The 18,862-nt window shown below is 43.5% G+C and overlaps 1 protein-coding gene across 6 annotated transcripts in view; it reads left to right on the top strand.

The window, feature by feature from the left end:
* The window catches only part of OVA4 (Nucleotidylyl transferase superfamily protein), a 68,080-nt gene that overhangs the window by 48,192 nt on the left and 1,026 nt on the right, over window positions 1-18,862 (top strand). For 3 of the 6 annotated variants that reach the window (XR_015691653.1, XM_087683296.1, XM_087683299.1), the window contains 9 exons: window positions 7,547-7,669; window positions 7,761-7,832; window positions 7,968-8,080; window positions 8,167-8,188; window positions 8,357-8,422; window positions 16,076-16,132; window positions 16,226-16,272; window positions 16,373-16,454; window positions 16,549-16,638. Coding sequence is in view for 4 of the 6 variants with exons in the window: in XM_087683296.1 (XP_087539422.1) it covers window positions 7,547-7,669; window positions 7,761-7,832; window positions 7,968-8,080; window positions 8,167-8,188; window positions 8,357-8,422; window positions 16,076-16,132; window positions 16,226-16,272; window positions 16,373-16,454; window positions 16,549-16,638 (672 nt within the window). In the remaining 2 variants the exon portion in view is untranslated. Of the gene's footprint in view, window positions 1-7,546; window positions 7,670-7,760; window positions 7,833-7,967; window positions 8,081-8,166; window positions 8,189-8,356; window positions 8,423-16,075; window positions 16,133-16,214; window positions 16,273-16,372; window positions 16,455-16,548; window positions 16,639-18,521; window positions 18,786-18,862 lie in introns of those variants that run through there. The other 3 variants (XR_015691654.1, XM_087683298.1, XM_087683297.1) reach the window with 3 other exon arrangements.

Genomic DNA, 18,862 nt, shown 5'->3' on the forward strand with positions numbered 1-18,862 from the left:
GATCAGCTTATGTCTCTTTTGTTGCAAGAAGAACAAAGTTGGTTCAACCACAATGTTACCGTGGCGATTGAACAAGAAAATCAATAAACTTTCATGTTGGTTATCCTTTTTCTTTCACCCCTTCAACATCGATGAGTCCCTTCCACGTTGGTCCATCTTCTTCTAATCCTTCCAAGGGCACATTCAACAAACCTACGAGGTGTATTTATTGCTGCAAGATAGGGCACAACATCACTAAATATTGTGAGTGCATTGCATCAGAGAAGAAGAAGAAGGAAATGAGTCTTGCTCTTACATATAAGACTGCGAACTATTCTCAATTTAAGGATTATACTTTTTTCATTCAGTCTCAGTATAATCCTTCTATTCATGATGCTTGTTTTTCTATTACTGACGTGGCTTCTACTTGGTATTTCAATAGAGGTGCATCTAAGCGCATCACCTCTTTTGAACATTATTTTCATCTCTCTCTAATGTACCTAAGGGGGGTATAGTTATGTGTGCTAACAATGCCTCTTATGCAGTTAAAGGCATTGGACATGTGCAGGTTGTCTCTGTCTATGTGCCCGGCATTAAGAAGAATCTTATTTCCATTTCAACTAGTGCAACTTCACGGTTTTTTTTGATGGCCCCCGATGTGCGGCATATGATGATCAAGTTTTGTCTTCCATTGTCTTGATAGATGCCCTCACTAAAGGTCTCTGTCATCTTGATACTTATGATCAACAACTTGCTGAAAATCCTATTGATAGTGCCTTATTGACAAAGGAATCTTTTCATGATACATATTTATGTCATCAGAGGCTTGGTCACATTAACTATTGAGCATTGATGAAGCTCTAGTTAGAGGATATGGTCAAAGCATAGTTACCTGGAACGGGGAATGAGAATGGAAACGAGACCCCTTGGAATGGCACATGTCTTAAGTGCCCCAAATATGCCCTGCATGATCCAAATTGCCCCAAAGAATGTCCCTCTAATTGCCCCAATACCCCTCAATGCTTGAAATTGACCCAAATGTCCCAAAATTGACTTGATTACCCCCATAGCTCCAAATTGCCTTGAATTGCCCCAATTATCCCAATTTCCCTTGAAATTAGACAATATAAATGGATGAATACCTTGGAATTGAGGATAGGCTGAAATTTGATTGTGATTTGCAAGAGTTTGATAATGCATCAAATTTGAACTTTGCACGGACTTCTAATTAGCTTGTGGGTTGTATTGACACTTTGAATCTTCAACCCGAGAGAGAGAGAGAGAGAGAGAGAGAGAGAGAGAGAGAGAGAGAGAGAGAGAGAGAGAGACTAGTGTGTGCACATTAGGCAATGGAGATGGGTGAACATGTGGTAGGAGTGTGATCCAAGCAAAAAGAAAAAACCGGAATTGAGGATAGGCTGAAATTTGATTGTGATTTGCAAGAGTTTGATAATGCATCAAATTTGAACTTTGCACGGACTTCTAATTAGCTTGTGGGTTGTATTGACACTTTGAATCTTCAACCAGAGAGAGAGAGAGAGAGAGAGAGAGAGAGAGAGAGAGAGACTAGTGTGTGCACATTAGGCAATGGAGATGGGTGAACATGTGGTAGGAGTGTGATCCAAGCAAAAAGAAAAAACCGGAAAAAACGTCAATTTTCGGTCAACAGGCCTGGAACGACCGTTCCAAGTAGGGAACAGTAAGGGGAATGGCAGGGAACGGCAAGGAACAGTAGGGAACGGCCTTGGGATTGACAGGGAACATTCCTTGGCCGTTTCACCTCCTTGGAGGGTGTGGAACGCGTTAGGCCATTCCTATAGGTCGGAATGGCCGTTCCCTGTTTCTATGGGTCAAAGATCTTCCAATAATAAACTTGCTATCAAATCACATTTGTGAAGGTTATTTACTTGGTAAGATGCATCGATTTTCCTTTCCTAAGGATTCTCATGTTCATTTGCCATCTATTTTGCATCTCTTTCACAATGATGTTTGTGGTTCTGTGTGGACCGATTCCATTGGTGGATTTCTATATTTTATCACATTCATGGATGACAAATCCTAACTCACTTGGGTATATGGGCTGAAATCTAAGTCTTAAGTCTTCTCTTGATTCAAGACTTGCATTTGGAGATATTCATCATCAATGCACCATTCCTTACTCCCCACAACAAAATGGAGTAGAGGAATAGAAGAATAGGTCACTCATGGAGATGGAAAGATGCATGCTGAAGAGTAAGAATTTACCTAATTCTTCTTGGTTCAAAGCTATTCTATGTGCCCCTTATGTTTTGAACACGTGTGCTACAAGTGCTTTATGCACCATCACTCCTTACGAGGCATGGACTAGCTCCAAGCCTTCTCTCTCCCATATGAAGATTTTCGGATCATTGGTGTATGCTTGTGTGCCTTCTTAGAAAATATATATGTTGGATGATTAGGTTGTTTGCTGCATATTTATTGGATATAGTGCTGAAAGTAAAGGGAATTGTCTTTATCAACCCTATACAAGCAAGGTTATTGTTAGTAGAGATGTTATCTTTGCTGACAATGCTTCTCACCCCTTGCCAAACTGTCAAAAACTGCCCACTATTGATACTTCAGACATCTTTGATAGCCTACTACCGCTTTTCCATAATGGTTCCATAGCAGATTTTTCTTCTCAGCCTTTGTTTCCACCATCTACAGATACATTAGAGCAATCTATTTAACTTGATTTACAGCCACAACAGCATCATGATACTTGTTTGAAGAACAACCCCCTATTCTTGATCAATTGGAGCATACAAGGGTTGAAATTCAGCAGCCTAAAAGAGTCCCTTGTTGGTTGTTAGACACTCTTCGAGACAGCAAATAGCCTCTTCCTTTGGCTGCATGCTCATGAGCCTTTGCTCATAAGGATCAAGGTAATCTTCTTGCATGTGCATTGGTGGCTATAGCATATGCAATGAAGAACCTCTATGTTGTAAATATGTTTTTTAAGATGATTGTTGAGTAAAAGCACTGAAGGCAGAGATTGATTCCATCCATCAGAATGACATTTGGGAGCTATGTGACTTGCCTCACAGCAATCGTTCAATAGATAACAAATGGGTTTATAAAATTAAAAGAAAATTAGATGTTTCTATTGGCAGGTACAAAGCCCGCCTTGTTGCCAAAGGCAATGCCAACAACAAGGCATCGCCTTTGAGGAGACTTTTGGCCCTATCCCTTGCATTACTACCACTAGGAGTATTATTGCCCTTGTTGCCCACTTTCATTGGGAGGTACATCAGCTGGACATCAAGATGACATTTCTCCATGGATATTTCACTGAAGAGGTATATATTTCTCTGCAGGATTTGCAGTTAAAGGCTCTAAGCACGAAGTGTGTTGTCTCAACAAGAGTTTGTATGGTTTAAAGAAAGCTCCATGGGCTTGGTATGATTGCATACATTCTCATCTATTGCATCTTAGATTTTAGAATAGCCCTAGCAAGGCTACTCTTTATATTTGGCATCAAGGATCTGACTTTATTATTGTTATACTTTATGTTGTTGACATGCTTGTCACTAGGATCAATGCTAGTCAAATTGCAGCATTTAAGGCTGATTTATAGCAAACATTTGCCATGAAAGTTCTTGGTCGGTCTACTTCACTATTATTTGTGTATCCAATTTACCACCATTGAGGGGGGTATCATTATGACATAGTCCAAGTATATTGGACAACTTCTTTAGTACTTTTAGTATGAGGATTCCTAGTCTGTGTCTGCTCTCTTGAGCCTGGTTTCAAATTTACTTCTGATGATGATAGCAAATCTTTTGATATTGGTTTATATCAGTAAGCTATTGGATGCTTGATTTATTTATGTCACATGAGGCATGATCTTTAGATTGCTGTCTCCTAGTTGAGCAGATATATGCACAACCCTTTAGTACTTCATTGGTAGGCATTGAAGTGTGTCTTTTGGTATCCTAAAGGCACACAGGATCTTGGCATTTTCTACAAGGGTGATTCTTCACTCTCTTTGCATGGATATTTTGATAGTGATTGGACTGGATGTTCAGATCCTCATGTCTCTCATAGTGGCAATTGCTTCTTCTTGGGTACATCTCTTGTTTTTTGGTTTAGTAAGAAAAAAAACACAATTGCTAGTTCCAGTTGTGAAGCTGAGTACATAGCAATATTCATAGCCACAATGGAGTGTGTTTAGCTCATAAGTTACTTGTAGATCTTCATATGCACTAGACGGCTTTGACACTTACCTGCACTGACAGCTAGAGTGCTTTGGCCATTGCGCGGAACCTAGTATTTCATGCCCACACAAAGAGTATAGTTTATTACCACTATGTTTGTGAGCGGATGTCAACTAGAGAAATAGAGTTGCCTTATGTACCCACTGAAGACAACTTGGCAGATCTTTTTACGAAGGCTCCTCTGTATTGTCATAGGTTGCTATATCCACTTGGATGAACTTGTGCACCATGACCTTATATTTCTCTTTATTTTCTAGGATTTTATCATTTTCCTAGATCAGTCCGCCCATCTCATGGAGGGGGATTTGTAGGCCATCTCATGGGCTACATGTTGATGCCCTTTGATCCATGATCCGAGCTCCCTAGCCATTTAAATTGTCATGAAATGTAGTTGTTGCCCCTAATGTCCAAGGTATTAAGTGACACTAGGTTAGGGTCTATTTTAGGGTTTCCTATGATGGATAAGGTGTTAGGGTTTCATTTTTAATTATTTAAAGACACTTTGTGCCTCATTAGCACAAAAAAGTGTGGCATTATTCTGGGTGATCGCCTTCAGCGTTGTCCTCTCTCTCACATTAATACACTTATTCTCATTTGTGATCGAGTATTGTTGTGCATTGATTAATTAATTCATTCTCATTCATTTTCCATTAAATTAATTGTACAATTGCTCCACGCCTGGGCCAATAGAATACTCATAATTTAGCTCATAAATTTTTGAATTAGGAAATAACACAAAACAACAAATAGTCTGCAAGAAAAGGGTACAAAAATTTAGACTACATCATCAATAATAGAGAGAATGTGCAAGCTTGAATATATTATCATTGTCTTTCTAGAAGATACACTATCTTGTTGTCATAAATGAACAAGACAAGTATAGAATAGACAAGAACTTTTCTCTCTACTCAACTTTCTTTTCCCCCAAGATATTCACAACTAACTGTCTCCAATATGCATGAAATAATATGCCTCTCCACACCTTAGGCTAATGTGAATATAACTACAAGCCTCCTAAAGGTACATTCATATACTAGACACAAAGTAAAGTATATAGTGCTATTTGGGTGCTAACAATCTATCTATGGGTGGAGCTCTTCACACTCATCACTATACCATTTGTTCTAGGATATGGTTCCAAGTCGAGTATGTCCCATAGTATGTATGAAGTGTTGAAAGCTCTAGAGGGTAGTTGAATGCAAGATGGAAGAAGTGAGCTGGGAGGTCAGTGTTGGTAGGGGAGTTGTGTGGTCAAAGTGGATTAGACCATTGTAAACATGGTGATTGTATACACTAGCTAGCTCATGGATGAAGTAGGGGCCAATAGACTAGAAATAGGTTAGTGCTCCAATTCTTGGCCACTTTTTTCATGCCATTGTAGATAACAAGATGATGTTGTGATCCCAACTCTAGCAACTGTTAACCATAGTGTGTGTTATCTCCTCTCATGTCTGTTGATATCTTGCTTGTGTTTGTATTCTTCATCGTCATCACCCATAGCCTCTTTGAGTCCCCAAATCATATATATTACATTGTCTTCTCTGTGTTCTAGTGTTAAGATCGCCCAAAAGAAGAATCTCTCCCAATCTAAGATAGCGTGTGATGCCATTTAAAAGGTCTAGGAAGGTTGACTTCCCATAGGCTCCCCTATCTCTCCATCTTGCTCTTCTATCTACCTATTAGCATACCCCAATCCTTCAAGAGGGAAGTACAATAGGGCAATGTGTAGCATTTGACCTTATGAGATCTCCACCCTAACCCACGGATGTTAAACTTCAAGATCACATGACGTGATGCATATCTCCTGTTGGAGTAGTAGTGCTACTTCTCTTGACCATGTGTGGTGCCCTGGTGTCTCTGTGCTGCTTTTGTAGAGGCCGACCCCCATGTGTATGCTTGGACTCTAGGTAGGCCCCTCTTTGGACTCTGATGTGTCTTTATAATCATGATCATGTTCTGATTCTCCATCATCTCCTCCATTATCCTTGGATTTATGCATAGTGAGCCATTATAGTCTCACAATGTCATTCATAGCTCTATAATATCTATCTCATAGGGTGCGAGTTCCTGTTTAATTGCCTTGCCATCAATGATGACTTGATCATCTCTATACACTAATTTCATACTTTCCTTCTTGGAGAGTACTCAAGGCATGTTGGCATAGTAGTGCTCCACTTGCATTTTAATAAGGTCATCATCTATATAAACAAGACCCCCTGGAAGTCCTTGTAGGACGACCTTTCTCATGAAGGTGTCTCTCCATGTCATCCCAGTACCATACTATCAGGGTGCATTTTTGTGTGTCTTTCCCTATCCTCCAAACTTTCATATAAGGAAGGGGATCCTCTTCCTTGTACCTGAGCTGCATACATAAGGACTTACCATCCTCTTTGGGTGAATTGTCCCTTTTTTTGGGTATGTCTTTGACTCTCACATTTAGGTGTCTTACTTGTCTCATCCTTGCTTGAGAGTGGCATTGACAATGTGGCATTCCTCTTTGTGGTTGTCTTTTTCCATTTCTTTTTTGATGTTTTCCCTCACAAATTCCATCTACTCTTGCTGTGTAGCTTCAAGCTTGACATTGTGTCTTTGGTGTCTGCCTTCAAAATCTCCTTTTCAATGGCATTGATTGTGTCTTCCTGTATTTCTCGTTCCTCTCAACTGTTGCTCTTCAGTGCTATGATCCCCTCTTTCATTTGCTTGATTTATTTGGTGAAGGGCTGTGTGGTGGAAGAATTTCAGCAGTGTGGTAGCAGTGGCAGCAGCATCTTTTGGCTGGAAACTGGTCACCCAAATGTTCATGGCAACCACTTTTTGACCCATGCACAACAGTTGGACAGACTGGACAGATCCGATTAACAGTCCCATCCATAGGACATGGACAACCTTGGCATGAATACCACTTACACGTACTTGTATTAAATAAGGGTCAAATGTTTAGGCGTGTACCTTGGCCTATATATTCAGGCCCTAGCTTTGTACTATTTCATCACTCAATCAACCTAGTGTTCAGCCTTGCACTGTGTATTGTCAGAGACCACCCACACACACACACACACAAACACTCTATGTCTCTTCTCTCTCTCTCTCTCTCTCTCTCTCTCTCTCTCTCTCTCTCTCATATCCATGGAGTTCAACCCACCATAGCCACACTTTCCCATTCTCTCCGGCTCCGTACTCAACATTTATCTCTCATTCCATTGTATTCTCACTAGTGCATGTGCCACGATTGTAATGAGAGGGGACCTATTTTGCATAAAAGGAAAGGAGAAATAAGTATGTGTAAGTTGTGGTTTCAGGGATCTGATGTAATAATTCGTTTCTCTGATCAGGCATCAATCTTTGTTCAGTCCCATGTAACTGCTCATGCAGAGTTGACATGGTTGCTTACTTGTGCCACACCAATTGGCTGGCTGAACAGGATGATCCAATTTAAGGAGAAATCTCGGAAAGAGGTCTGTCTTTTGTTAATTTTACCAAGCTGTAATGTTGCCATAAGTGGGTCCTTATGGCCATGTCATTTATGTACACAAATGATTTCAATAGGGTGATGAGAATGTTGGAACTGGACTTCTGACATATCCCGTACTCATGGCTTCTGACATACTCCTGTATCAGGTGTGAGTTTAGTTCTGATGAAATTGATAGATGTATTCCAACTTTCTTCGCATTTTATGGTTGGTGGTGAGATTTCTTATTTTGTTGAGAAGGGATATATTTGGTTTCTTACCAAGATGTAATGTGTTTTGCTAGTGTGATTTGGTCCCAGTTGGAGAAGATCAGCGCCAACACTTGGAATTAACTCGTGACCTTGCAGAACGTTTCAACAATTTGTATGGCGGTCGACAATGGAAGAAGCTTGGAGGGTCTGTAAACTTGTACTGTCAAATATGCTTTGTGCTTTTGGACATTGCTAACTCAGCAGTCACTGAGAGTGTTTTCTTCTCTGCAGCCGTGGAGGCAAGATATTCAAGGTAATCTTGCATAGGGAGATGAAAATACCTTTTACCTCCATAAAGACTGCTTTGCTTTATCAGTAGTCTTGTTAAATCAAACACTTGCTTAAAAGAGGAACAATTTAGAAGTCATTCTTCATGATATTTGATTGGATGCTGTTTGGAGTTTGGGCTTTGTATATGCAGGTTCCAGAAGCCTTGATCCCTCCTGCTTGTGCTCGTGTCATGTCGTTGACTGATGGGCTGTCTAAGGTATAGCATAGGTTGGCACTTTCCCTTAAGAAATGACTTTGATTCAAGCATACAGTTACTTGTACATTGAGCAAATATTCTAATTTTATGCAGAAAAAAAAGTATAGAATGTATGATGTGTTTGCATATCAGAGAAATCCTGATCATTTAACTTATTGCAAAGAAACGACTTTTCACAAGTGTTACAGACATCATTCCCACCCAGCAATTGCTGATGCTGCTCTCATGAAGATCATTGATGTCTTTGCATCTAGTTTATGGTGTACAGAGGGCAAAGACTGTGTATATGTATGCTGAATAAGAACTCTCATTGGGTAGGTTCTCCCATCTCTGTGCATCTTATGATGCAGAAAAGTCTAGATTTTGAAAATTGAAAATGTAGTGGAAGACTATCACAACATTGGACTAGGAGATGAGCAAGCCAAAGAGGAAGAAGACTAAAATGCAAAGAAAGGCTATTTGAGAATGAAATGCTCTTTTATGTTTCAACTTTCAAGCAGCCAAGAATGCATCTAGAATGTACACTAGTATGGCATTTTTGTTTGAGCAATGAGACCCAGCTAGACGGGGATGGGGATTATCTAGAATTAGGCCCTTATTTTGGCATGGTGTTTTCTTGAATTTTTGCAAAATGAAATGTGGCTGATCATGTTATGAAGAAAGACCATGGAACTACATGGGCTCAACAACATGGCTGGAGTATAAGTAGCTGCATTACATAGATACAACTTACAAGGCTTGTTAGGTGAGATATTGGTTAGAAGTGAAAGCAGGGGAGTGCAGCTCCACTAGGGAGTGCCACCTTGTACAATGAAGAATATACTATTTATCCTCATGCATAAAGGAACAATTCCTTAAGCTCTTGATTGTGCTGCAAGTAACCTTGAAGTTGTTCCTATTATCCCTGAAGTGAATGAATAATGGAGGACTGGAGCCCCAACAAGAGTTGTGTACTTAGAAGGGCAGTTGCCTGTAAACATCATGTGCCAGTGGATCTTTTAGATATGCCTTGATGTAGGCGCTTGATAAGCTCTCAAAGCTTTGCTCTAAGGCTCCAAAACCTTCTAGCTGAGCAAAGCCTCCAAATTGATGACTGTGCGGGTTCAAGCCTTGTTGATGAAGATCATGTCCTGGATCTCTGCTCATAAAGCAGCTGCAACCCTTGTATATTATATTAGTGGGTGATCGTTTGCCAGCCAAAACCCCCTAAGATGATGCATCCCATGCTCAGGTTTATTGGGCAAAGAGCATCCGATCCTAGCCATTTAGCTAGGCCATCAAGAATGGCTAGTCCATGTGCACCTCCTAGAGCCAAGAGATGGTCTCCTTAGTTTGTACACTTTGCAGTGTCGTGACGTCATGCTGAGTCTGTCAGAGTGCAGCGGTGCGGAAGCGTAGGACTGAGAGAGAGAACGCAGAGAGAGAAGAGAGAGAAAGAGACAGTGGACGATGAAGATCTACTGTATAAAGAATGCTGAATACAAAGATATGCAGATATATACACGGGCGCAGTGCGCTGGACTGCGTGTCTCCACCTCGACGATGCAACCTGCTGTTCACCTCGAAGTCCGTTGCAGTCTGCACTGTCTGCTGTCTGAAATCTGCGAACAGAGATGGAATCTGCGCGTGTCACCGGTCTGTAATCTGCGAGCAGAGGAGTGTACCAGACTGCTGAAGAAGTCGGGTATAAATAGCCGAAAACCTGGGCAAAAGAGGGCGCCAGAAATGCCCAGTCGGCTGCATTAAATGCAGCCGACTGCATGCTGCAGGTCAGACTGCCACGTGGCAGTCCGACTGCACCAGGCCACCTGCTCTGCTGCTCTGATCTGATCTCTAATACCCCCTCTCAGAGCCGGGGCAGGGCAGAAGCCTGAGGGATTTGGAATGTCTCCGAAGTAGAGCCTGAGGAAATGCCTTCGTAAACAAATCCCCAAGATTGTCCTCCGTCTTGCAGTACTCCACAGTGATGGTCTCATCCAGAAGCTTCTCTCGGATGAAGTGGTACTGGATCTCTATGTGCTTCGTCCGGGCATGAAAAACAGGGTTCCTTGCCAAGGCAATGCAACTCTCATTGTCACATCGCAGCAAAGTAGGACGAGTTTGGGGGCACCCAAGCTCCTCCAATAATCTCCGAAGCCACACAGCCTCACATGTGGTGGAAGACACGGCCCGATACTCCGCCTCAGTAGACGAAAGGGCTACCGTGGGCTGCTTCTTGCTACTCCATGAAATAACACCTGCACCCAAGGTAAAACAGTAACCTGTAGTAGACCGCCTGTGGTCCACGTCACCGGCCCAATCCGAGTCGCTCCAACCTGCAAGTACAAGATCTGACCCATCTGTCCCTGCAGGGTAATGAATCCCTAAATCAGACGTCCCCCTCAGATACCGAAGTATCCTCTGAGCAGCCTGCCAATGCACCGTCTTAGGTTCACTCATGAACCCTGCCAAGAGCCCAACAGCAAAACATAGATCAACCCTCGTGTTGAGAAACCAAATCAAGGACCCAATCAACTGATGATAGCGGGACGCATCCGCCAAAGGAGAGGCTGAATGGGAAGTGGCCTTCCAGTTCGGATCCATAGGAGTAGATAGGGCCCGACAATCCTCCATCTCAAAAGACACCAAGAGCTCCTGTACATATCTCTGTTGAGAGATAAAGATCCCCCTCTGAGACTGATAAATCTCATGGCCCAAAAAGAAATGGAGTAGACCCAAATCCGTCATCTCGAACGTCCAATGTAAAGCTGACTTCGTCTCTTGGACCTGCTGTGCATCATCACCTGTGACTATCAAATCATCAACATATAAGACAAACAGCACACAACCATCCTCGGAAGTGTGTACATACAGCTGCGGATCGGCCTTGGACCACCGATATCCCAACCGAGATTGGAGGAACGAATCAATCTTCTCATTCCATGCACGCGGAGCCTGCTTGAGGCCATACAAGGCCTTCTTCAACCTGTAGACTTTCCCATCGGAAGATCCAAAGCCAGGAGGCTGCTCAACATAGATCTTCTCCTTCAAATCACCATTGAGGAAGGCCGACTTCACATCCAACTGATAAACAGGCCAGGCCATTTCCTATGGCCAGCCAAAGCAAGAACAGCTCTAATGGTCGCCATACGAGCTGTGGAGGCAAAAGTATCATGACAGTCAATCCCTGGGCTCTGTGCAAAACCTTTAGCAACAAGGCGAGCCTTGTGCTTATCCAAAGAACCGTCGCTAAGGTATTTGGTCTTGAAGACCCACTTGACTCCAATCACCTTCTTCTTCGCGGGGCGAGGCACGAGTGACCAAGTGCCATTCCTCTCAATAGCCTCCAACTCGGCTTCCATAGCTTTTTTCCATGGTGCGGACTGTAAAGCCTCCTTCACGGAGGTGGGCTCTCGATCCTGCATAACACGGGTCATCAAACAATAGTTGGAGCAAACAAGCTCCGTAGAATGTGCCTGGTGCCTCCGTGACCGCCGCGGACCATCCTGCGGTCCCCACTCCTCAGGAACCCCCTCGATCCCTGAATCACGGAGTGTGTCACGGGCCCAGCGAGGAGGAGGCCGAACCTCCCCTCGTCTTTCTCCATCAGCAGAAGACTCTGGAATATCCACCGGTGGTAACTCCTCAGAGGTGTCCGGTGGAACAGTAGACTCTGTGTCAGAAACAGAATCATAATCAAAAGGCACGGGCTCCAGTGGAACTGTAGAAGGAGCCCAACTCTCCCCTGGATCTCCAAGAACGGGATGCTCCTCACCCGTTGAAGTAGCCGGAACCTCCACAAACCGGACATCACGGCTAGTGTACACATCCCGCTTGACGGGATCATACAGTCGGTAGCCTTGGGACTGGGGGCTGTAGCCAACAAATACCTGTTTTCGGGAAGCTGCTTCAAATTTATCACGGTGAGCCTTGGGAATGTGAACATAGGCATCACACCCAAAGACCCGAAAGTAAGAAACATCTGGCTTGGTCCCAAAATAAGCCTCAAATGGGGTCATCCCGTCCATGGCCGAAGTAGGGGATCGATTAAGGATGTGGACTGCAGTAGCCACAGCCTCGGCCCACAGAACTTGAGGGGTCTGTCGGTGCTCCATCATGGTGCACGCCATCTCGATCACACTGCGGTTCTTCCGTTCAAGAATACCATTTTCTTGAGGAGTGTTGGTATTGGCAAACTCCTGGTGAATTCCTCTATCTGCACAAAACCGAGCAAACTCATTAGAAACAAATTCACCTCCCTTGTCGGATCGCAAGGTCTTCAACTTCCGGCCCGATCGGTTCTCCTGAAAGAGAAGCCAATCCTTGAAGTGCGAGAAAGCTTCTGACTTTAATGCCAAAAAGTAGGCCCATGTCATCCTGCTGTAGTCATCCACGATCAGCATGAAGTACGAGCTCCCACGCAAGGACTCATTCCTCATAGGGCCACATAGATTCGTAGATACTAGCTCCATCGGTGAAGTAGACCGCCGCGAAGCTGTGTGGGGAATGGCATCTCTATGCTGCTTCCCCCGAATGCAGGAGACACATGGCTGCTGGCTCACCACTATATCCGGCAACCCTCGAACAAGCTATCCACGTGACGCCCTCCGAAGATAGTCATAGTTCAGGTGACCAAACCGAGTATGCCATAACTCTGACTGTGACTGAGAGGTAAGAAGAAGAGTAGAGAGGGCGGTGGAAGACTTCAGTTTGTAAATGCCGTTCTCCTCATATCCGGATGAGAGAACCTTCCTCGATCCACGATCAAGGACTCGCACTGTAGTACTGTCAAACTCCACCAAAAGACCAAGGGAGCAAATCTTATGAACTGAAAGGAGATGGTACCCTAATCCTGGTACATGCAAAACCTCTGAGGTATGGGTGCCACCTCGTCCATCCGGAATAAGCTGCATCTTACCCCGACCTGCAATAGAAACTGAAGAGCTGTCTCCAATGAGAATCTGCCCACGCGAAGGTCGCAGCTGGGCAACACCATCTGATGAAGGAGTCATGTGCCGTGAGGCACCACTATCAATAATTCACTCTCGAGATTGGGGAGCCGCCATCGCAGCATCAGAAGCATTCGGTGAAGCGTCCTCAATGACAACTAAATGTAGAAATGCAGCTGATGAGGGTGCAGCCACCGCTCCAGAATCCTTGGTGTCCTTCTTCTTGGTGTCCTTCGTGTCTTTGTCAGGGCAATCCTTCTTCCAATGGGCAGTCTTTCCACAAATATGGCATGTGGAGTCTTTGTCCTTGTCCTTCTCCTTGTCCTTCTTGGACTTGTTATCCCCCTTCTTCTTCTTTTGGTCCTTCCCCTTCTTTTGAGAGGCTTGACCTGTCAGCGCCTCCGACTTGGAAGCATTCTGTCCCTTTAACTGTTCCTCTTGGTCCAAGACCATAGGAACCAACTCTTTCCACCGAAGAGTAGACTCTTGCCCCGAAGCAATAAGGGCAGAGTAAAATGTACCGAATCGTGGCGGCAACTGGGGCAAAAGTGTGATCGCCATGTCTTCGGAGGAAATCGGCTTCCCCGCATTCTGAACCTGCATCTGAAGCTGCCTTAGCTTGTTAATGTGTTCCCGCAGCGAAGAAGACTTATTTACGGACAAGGTCCGCATCTGTACCTGCAAAGAAACCCGCTTCATGAGGGTCATCCGATTGTACATCTGATCAAGCTCCAGCCATATCTCCCGAGCCACCGTCAAGTGCTCAATGTGAGCGATCACGGCTGTAGTGCATGATAGAAAGAGAAAGGATCGAATCCTGGCATTCAGTTTGTCCCAATGAGATTGGGCCTTGGTCAACTCCGCACGAGCATCGGAAGAGAGTTTGGACTCATCTCTTACTGAGGGCCGGTCAATCTCCTCCTGTACCAGCTCCGCTAAATCATAGGACTCAAGGATGGCCAACATCATGACGCGCCAAATGCGGTAGTTGTCGCTGTCGAGCTTCTGATCCGCAGGAAGAGCCGGTAAGACAGGCACCTTCCGGTCCATAATCGCCTGGAACTCCAAGTCAATCTCTATAGACATCTTCACCTGCAATGCCTTCACAAACGCAAAAGCAGCCCCCTCTGACTGGGAAAACTCAGCCTGCTAAGGCTCTTCCGCGTCCTGAACCTGGTTCACCCGCCGGAGGCGATGAAAAAGAAAAACCTGCACTTGTAGGCTGAAAACTCAAACTTCCTCCGCGTCAAACAGCAGTAAACAGCAGCAAATCCACCACCTGTACTCCTTTCCTGTGCGCCCACACTCGTTTCAGCCTTGTTCCAAGGCGCAGCCCTCCTGTCTGCCCTTAAACGCAAAAAACGCAAATTTGTGTCGCCAATGAAACTCCTCTTCAGGTTGATTCTGCGCTCAGTCAGCCCTCAAACACTGCTCTGATACCATGTCAGAGTGCAGCGGTGCGGAAGCGTAGGACTGAGAGAGAGAGAACGCAGAGAGAGAAGAGAGAGAAAGAGACAGTGGACGATGAAGATCTGCTGTATAAAGAATGCTGAATACAAAGATATGCAGATATATACACGGGCGCAGTGCGCTGGACTGCGTGTCTCCACCTCGACGATGCAACCTGCTGTTCACCTCGAAGTCCGCTGCAGTCTGCACTGTCTGCTGTCTGAAATCTGCGAACAGAGACGGAATCTGCGCGTGTCACCGGTCTGTAATCTGCGAGCAGAGAAGTGTACCAGACTGCTGAAGAAGTCGGGTATAAATAGCCGAAAACCTGGGCAAAAGAGGGCGCCAGAAATGCCCAGTCGGCTGCATTTAACCGACTGCCTGCTGCAGGTCGGACTGCCACGTGGCAGTCCGACTGTGCAGTCCAACTGCATGCAGTCCGACTGCACCAGGCCACCTGCTCTGCTGCCCCGATCTGATCTCTAATAGAGTCTCATCTCCTCCAATGCTAGCTCTCTATACGTAAGGTTTTTGTTCTTGAAGAATGGTACCTGTTTTTGTGACATGTATGCATTAAAATCCTTGGCTAATAGAACATCCCCTATGCTGAAGTAATGCATGATATTTTCATATAGTGAGTAGGGTGATGTCTCCTAGGTAGCATTTGTGGATCCCGTGGGGACAAAGTTGCATAGTGCAATGTCTATCTCACATGGGCAATCTGTCTGTATCTAGATCCACACGAAACAAGCCTCTTCATCTCTCTCATGACTTGCACAATGTGCTGTAGTTCTTTGCCTCCCATGTGCTGAGAGTAGGGGCAGGAAGAGGAGCAAGAGGGTGGCGCTGAGGTGGGAGTTAGGGTGCACAACCAGCTGATGAATGTGTTTTCAGCCATGGCATGGATATCATAGTGCCAGTTTTGATACAATAAATTTATTAAGGACCATGGGTGAACGCTCAATGAGAAGACAGTGGCATCAAAATAAATAATTATCCTTCTCCACCTTTAGACTGAACATGTATGAGTTAATCTACTGAAACTGGATTTATAACGTTAGTGATCATGCAACTTTCTCAATGCATTCTCTTGTCATTTGTTGTAGATGTTGTATGCTCTTCTATCTCTAGATAAAAAAGATTAAACTTGGAAGAGGCAAAATACATTCTTTTATTCCTGTTCTCTCCCTTCATTTGTGTGTGTTTATGTGCATGCTCTTAAATCAATTACTGACAAGGCTTTTTTCCTCTCTTTTGCTTATTTTCATTGATAAAGATGTCAAAGTCTGCACCATCAGATCAGTCACGCATCAACTTGCTTGATGATCAAGATGTAGGCATGCCTTGGTCACATCTTTTCATTGCCATTTTCCATTTTCATTCCTGTATTGTTTCCTTCTTGAAACTATTTAAAGCTCTTTTGCAGGCTATTGCATACAAGGTTAAGCGGTGTAAAACAGATTCCTTTCTTGGGTACCATCTCCCTTATCCTTCTTGCCTTTTGACTTTACATGCATGAATCACAAGTTCTTTAATTTGTTACAGGGTTTTCTAAATGCGGTTTTCAATGCAGAATGGAGTTTGACAATCCAGAGAGGCCTGAATGCAATAATCTATTGGGTGTATATTCAGCAATTACTGGGAAAACCAAAGAGGTTTGTTATGCCGTTTTATCCTCCTTGAAACCAAAGAGTGTGTGACAGGCATATATTTGCTTGTGCCTGGACTCACAATGGTACAGTTTTGCAGGAAGTAGCATCTGAATGCAAATCATTAAGCTGGGGCCAGTTCAAGCTGATACTTACAGATGCTTTGATTGCACATCTCTCACCTATCCAGGTATGCAAAGTTCTATTCTTCAGCAGCTGTTGCATCTCAATATCTCATTCGAGAACACAGTTGTTTTACTTTGTGAGTTTGCTTGATGAAAGATCTGCTCATATAGGGTTATTTTGATGGAACCTAGAGGTTTTTATACAAGTACATGTTCTCCTAGAAGTTGACTTTTGTCACATTGGCAATTTTGAAAGCTATTGTTTGGTATTTTGCAACTTGGCACCAAAGTCACTTAACTTGCCAATCATTGCATAAATTCACTCTTAACTGCAGGTGGATTACTGGATTGCCTTCTCAAGTAAAAGATGTCATTAACCTTAACCTGTAGCTGCAACATAAAAGCATTTTGTAGAGCTGAATACTTGGGCTAAAAGCATGTCATGGAAAGAATGACGTGCGAGACTAACAATAGTAATATTATGATCTGGGGTTCCTACTTCCTAGTTTCTATACCTATAAAAGAAGACTTCTATAATGCTGCATCGCTGACAGTAACATTGAGATTCCATGTCTCTTCCAAATTGTTTAGAAGTTGGAGTTTCTAGGGCATCTACACATTCGAACGAATCCAGAGTCTAGTTAGACATTGGGATTCAAGTTTATTGCCTGTTTTCCTCTCCCTCTTATGTTTCTTCCTCTCCTACTGATGCACTGTTGGGAATATTTCCATCATGTGTGAATATGCCACATGCATGTAAACACACCTTTTTAGCATGCATGTCTCATACCATCTGAAAAAACTTTGGGTGCATTGAATAAAGATCAACCGTCACCATCAATCTTGTTGGTGTGTCTCTTGACCTAGATAAACAAGGGCATGCATCTTTTCATGTATCAATAGGAACTCTCTTGAGCTTTCACCTCTTTGAGTCTCACTCTTAGTGTTTTGCCCCAGCAATTGCACATGAATCGAGGAGCTTTGTTGTTGTCCTTCATATCTTGCTGTCACATGCCCACTCTGTGAGTTGCTTCAAAAACTAGATGCCCTACCGAAAACTTATTGATAGTAGGCACATGCTTGAAAATTGCAAATCTGCCAAAGCTGGGAGTTGTAGACTGGTCGTTTGCAACTAGTGATGTCCATGCAGGTGTGTTCGGCCACTTCATGTCTATTCCAACTTATTTTCTAGTTATGAATATGGGTCTGTGAATGCTAAGAGATATGTAGTGATAGTAATTAAGCCATGAAATAAGTGAGATTGTTATCAAGGTATTTTGATTTTAGTCTAAGGATTGATCTGAGGCATCTCTGAAATATCATGGCTTCTTGCACATCTGGATAGAACGAGGAAGTAATATTAAGGACTCTAAAACAGAGAAAGGAAAAATTGGCAGAAGAGAATACAAAGATGCAACAACAGTTTGCTATTATGAAAAGTAATTGAATTGAGCAGAAGAGATTGTCGTTCTAGCTCCATGAACCCTTTCAAGGAGGATTTCAAAATTGAGCAGCTTGATGAGTTCATTCCAGGACTAGATCCATTGATTGAGAATAAAATAGACTTGTATCCCTGTGGCACACTACAAGATTTGCACACTAAGGGGAAGCCCAAGAAATAGAGAGTTTAGTGATTGGAAGGTTAAGTAGAAAGCAACCGAAACGCATGGTACATTTACTCCTAAATGTGAGGCTGAACTCTAGAAGCCAGGGGTGGAAGGAATGAAAATAAATAATGAACAGAAAAAGGGGTTAAATGAAGGAAGCATCTTTCGTTGTGGTAAGAAGGGACACATACATTCTGATTGCACCTTAAATCCTTGGTAGTAATCAAAACAAAAATACAGATGGTTGCTGCCATTACTAAGAGTCTGAAATAGAATCCACATGGCATCACTGTGGGTGTGTGGTGCTTCATATAATTGTATCTCTGTTGGCATTTTTCTAGATTGGCACATGACTCATGTCTTCTCTGATAATCATTGGGGAGCTTTGGAGCAGCTTGTGCACTGTTTGATGAGATGTGACCCAAACAGCAAAGACTCTCCCAAAGAGAACGACCCAGAGGATATGCTCTGCGACTAAGAGAAGACATGTCTAGATTCAATCATGGAGCTCCAACCACAAGGGAGAATGTCTGGCAATCCTGCCGAACACTAGGTCTCTAAATACTCATTGACCAGGCTTAGACTGACTGAACCTAATCCTTGGAGTGAGTTACATGCAAAGTCTATTAAAGTCTTGGGGGCATCAAGTTACTGCTTAACAAACTGCAAACTCTGTCCTTGT

The sequence above is a fragment of the Lygodium microphyllum genome, chromosome 8 (genome assembly GCF_053477565.2).
Source record: "Lygodium microphyllum isolate KBCC chromosome 8, Lygodium_microphyllum_v1.1.10, whole genome shotgun sequence".
Classification (NCBI taxonomy): domain Eukaryota; kingdom Viridiplantae; phylum Streptophyta; class Polypodiopsida; order Schizaeales; family Lygodiaceae; genus Lygodium; species Lygodium microphyllum.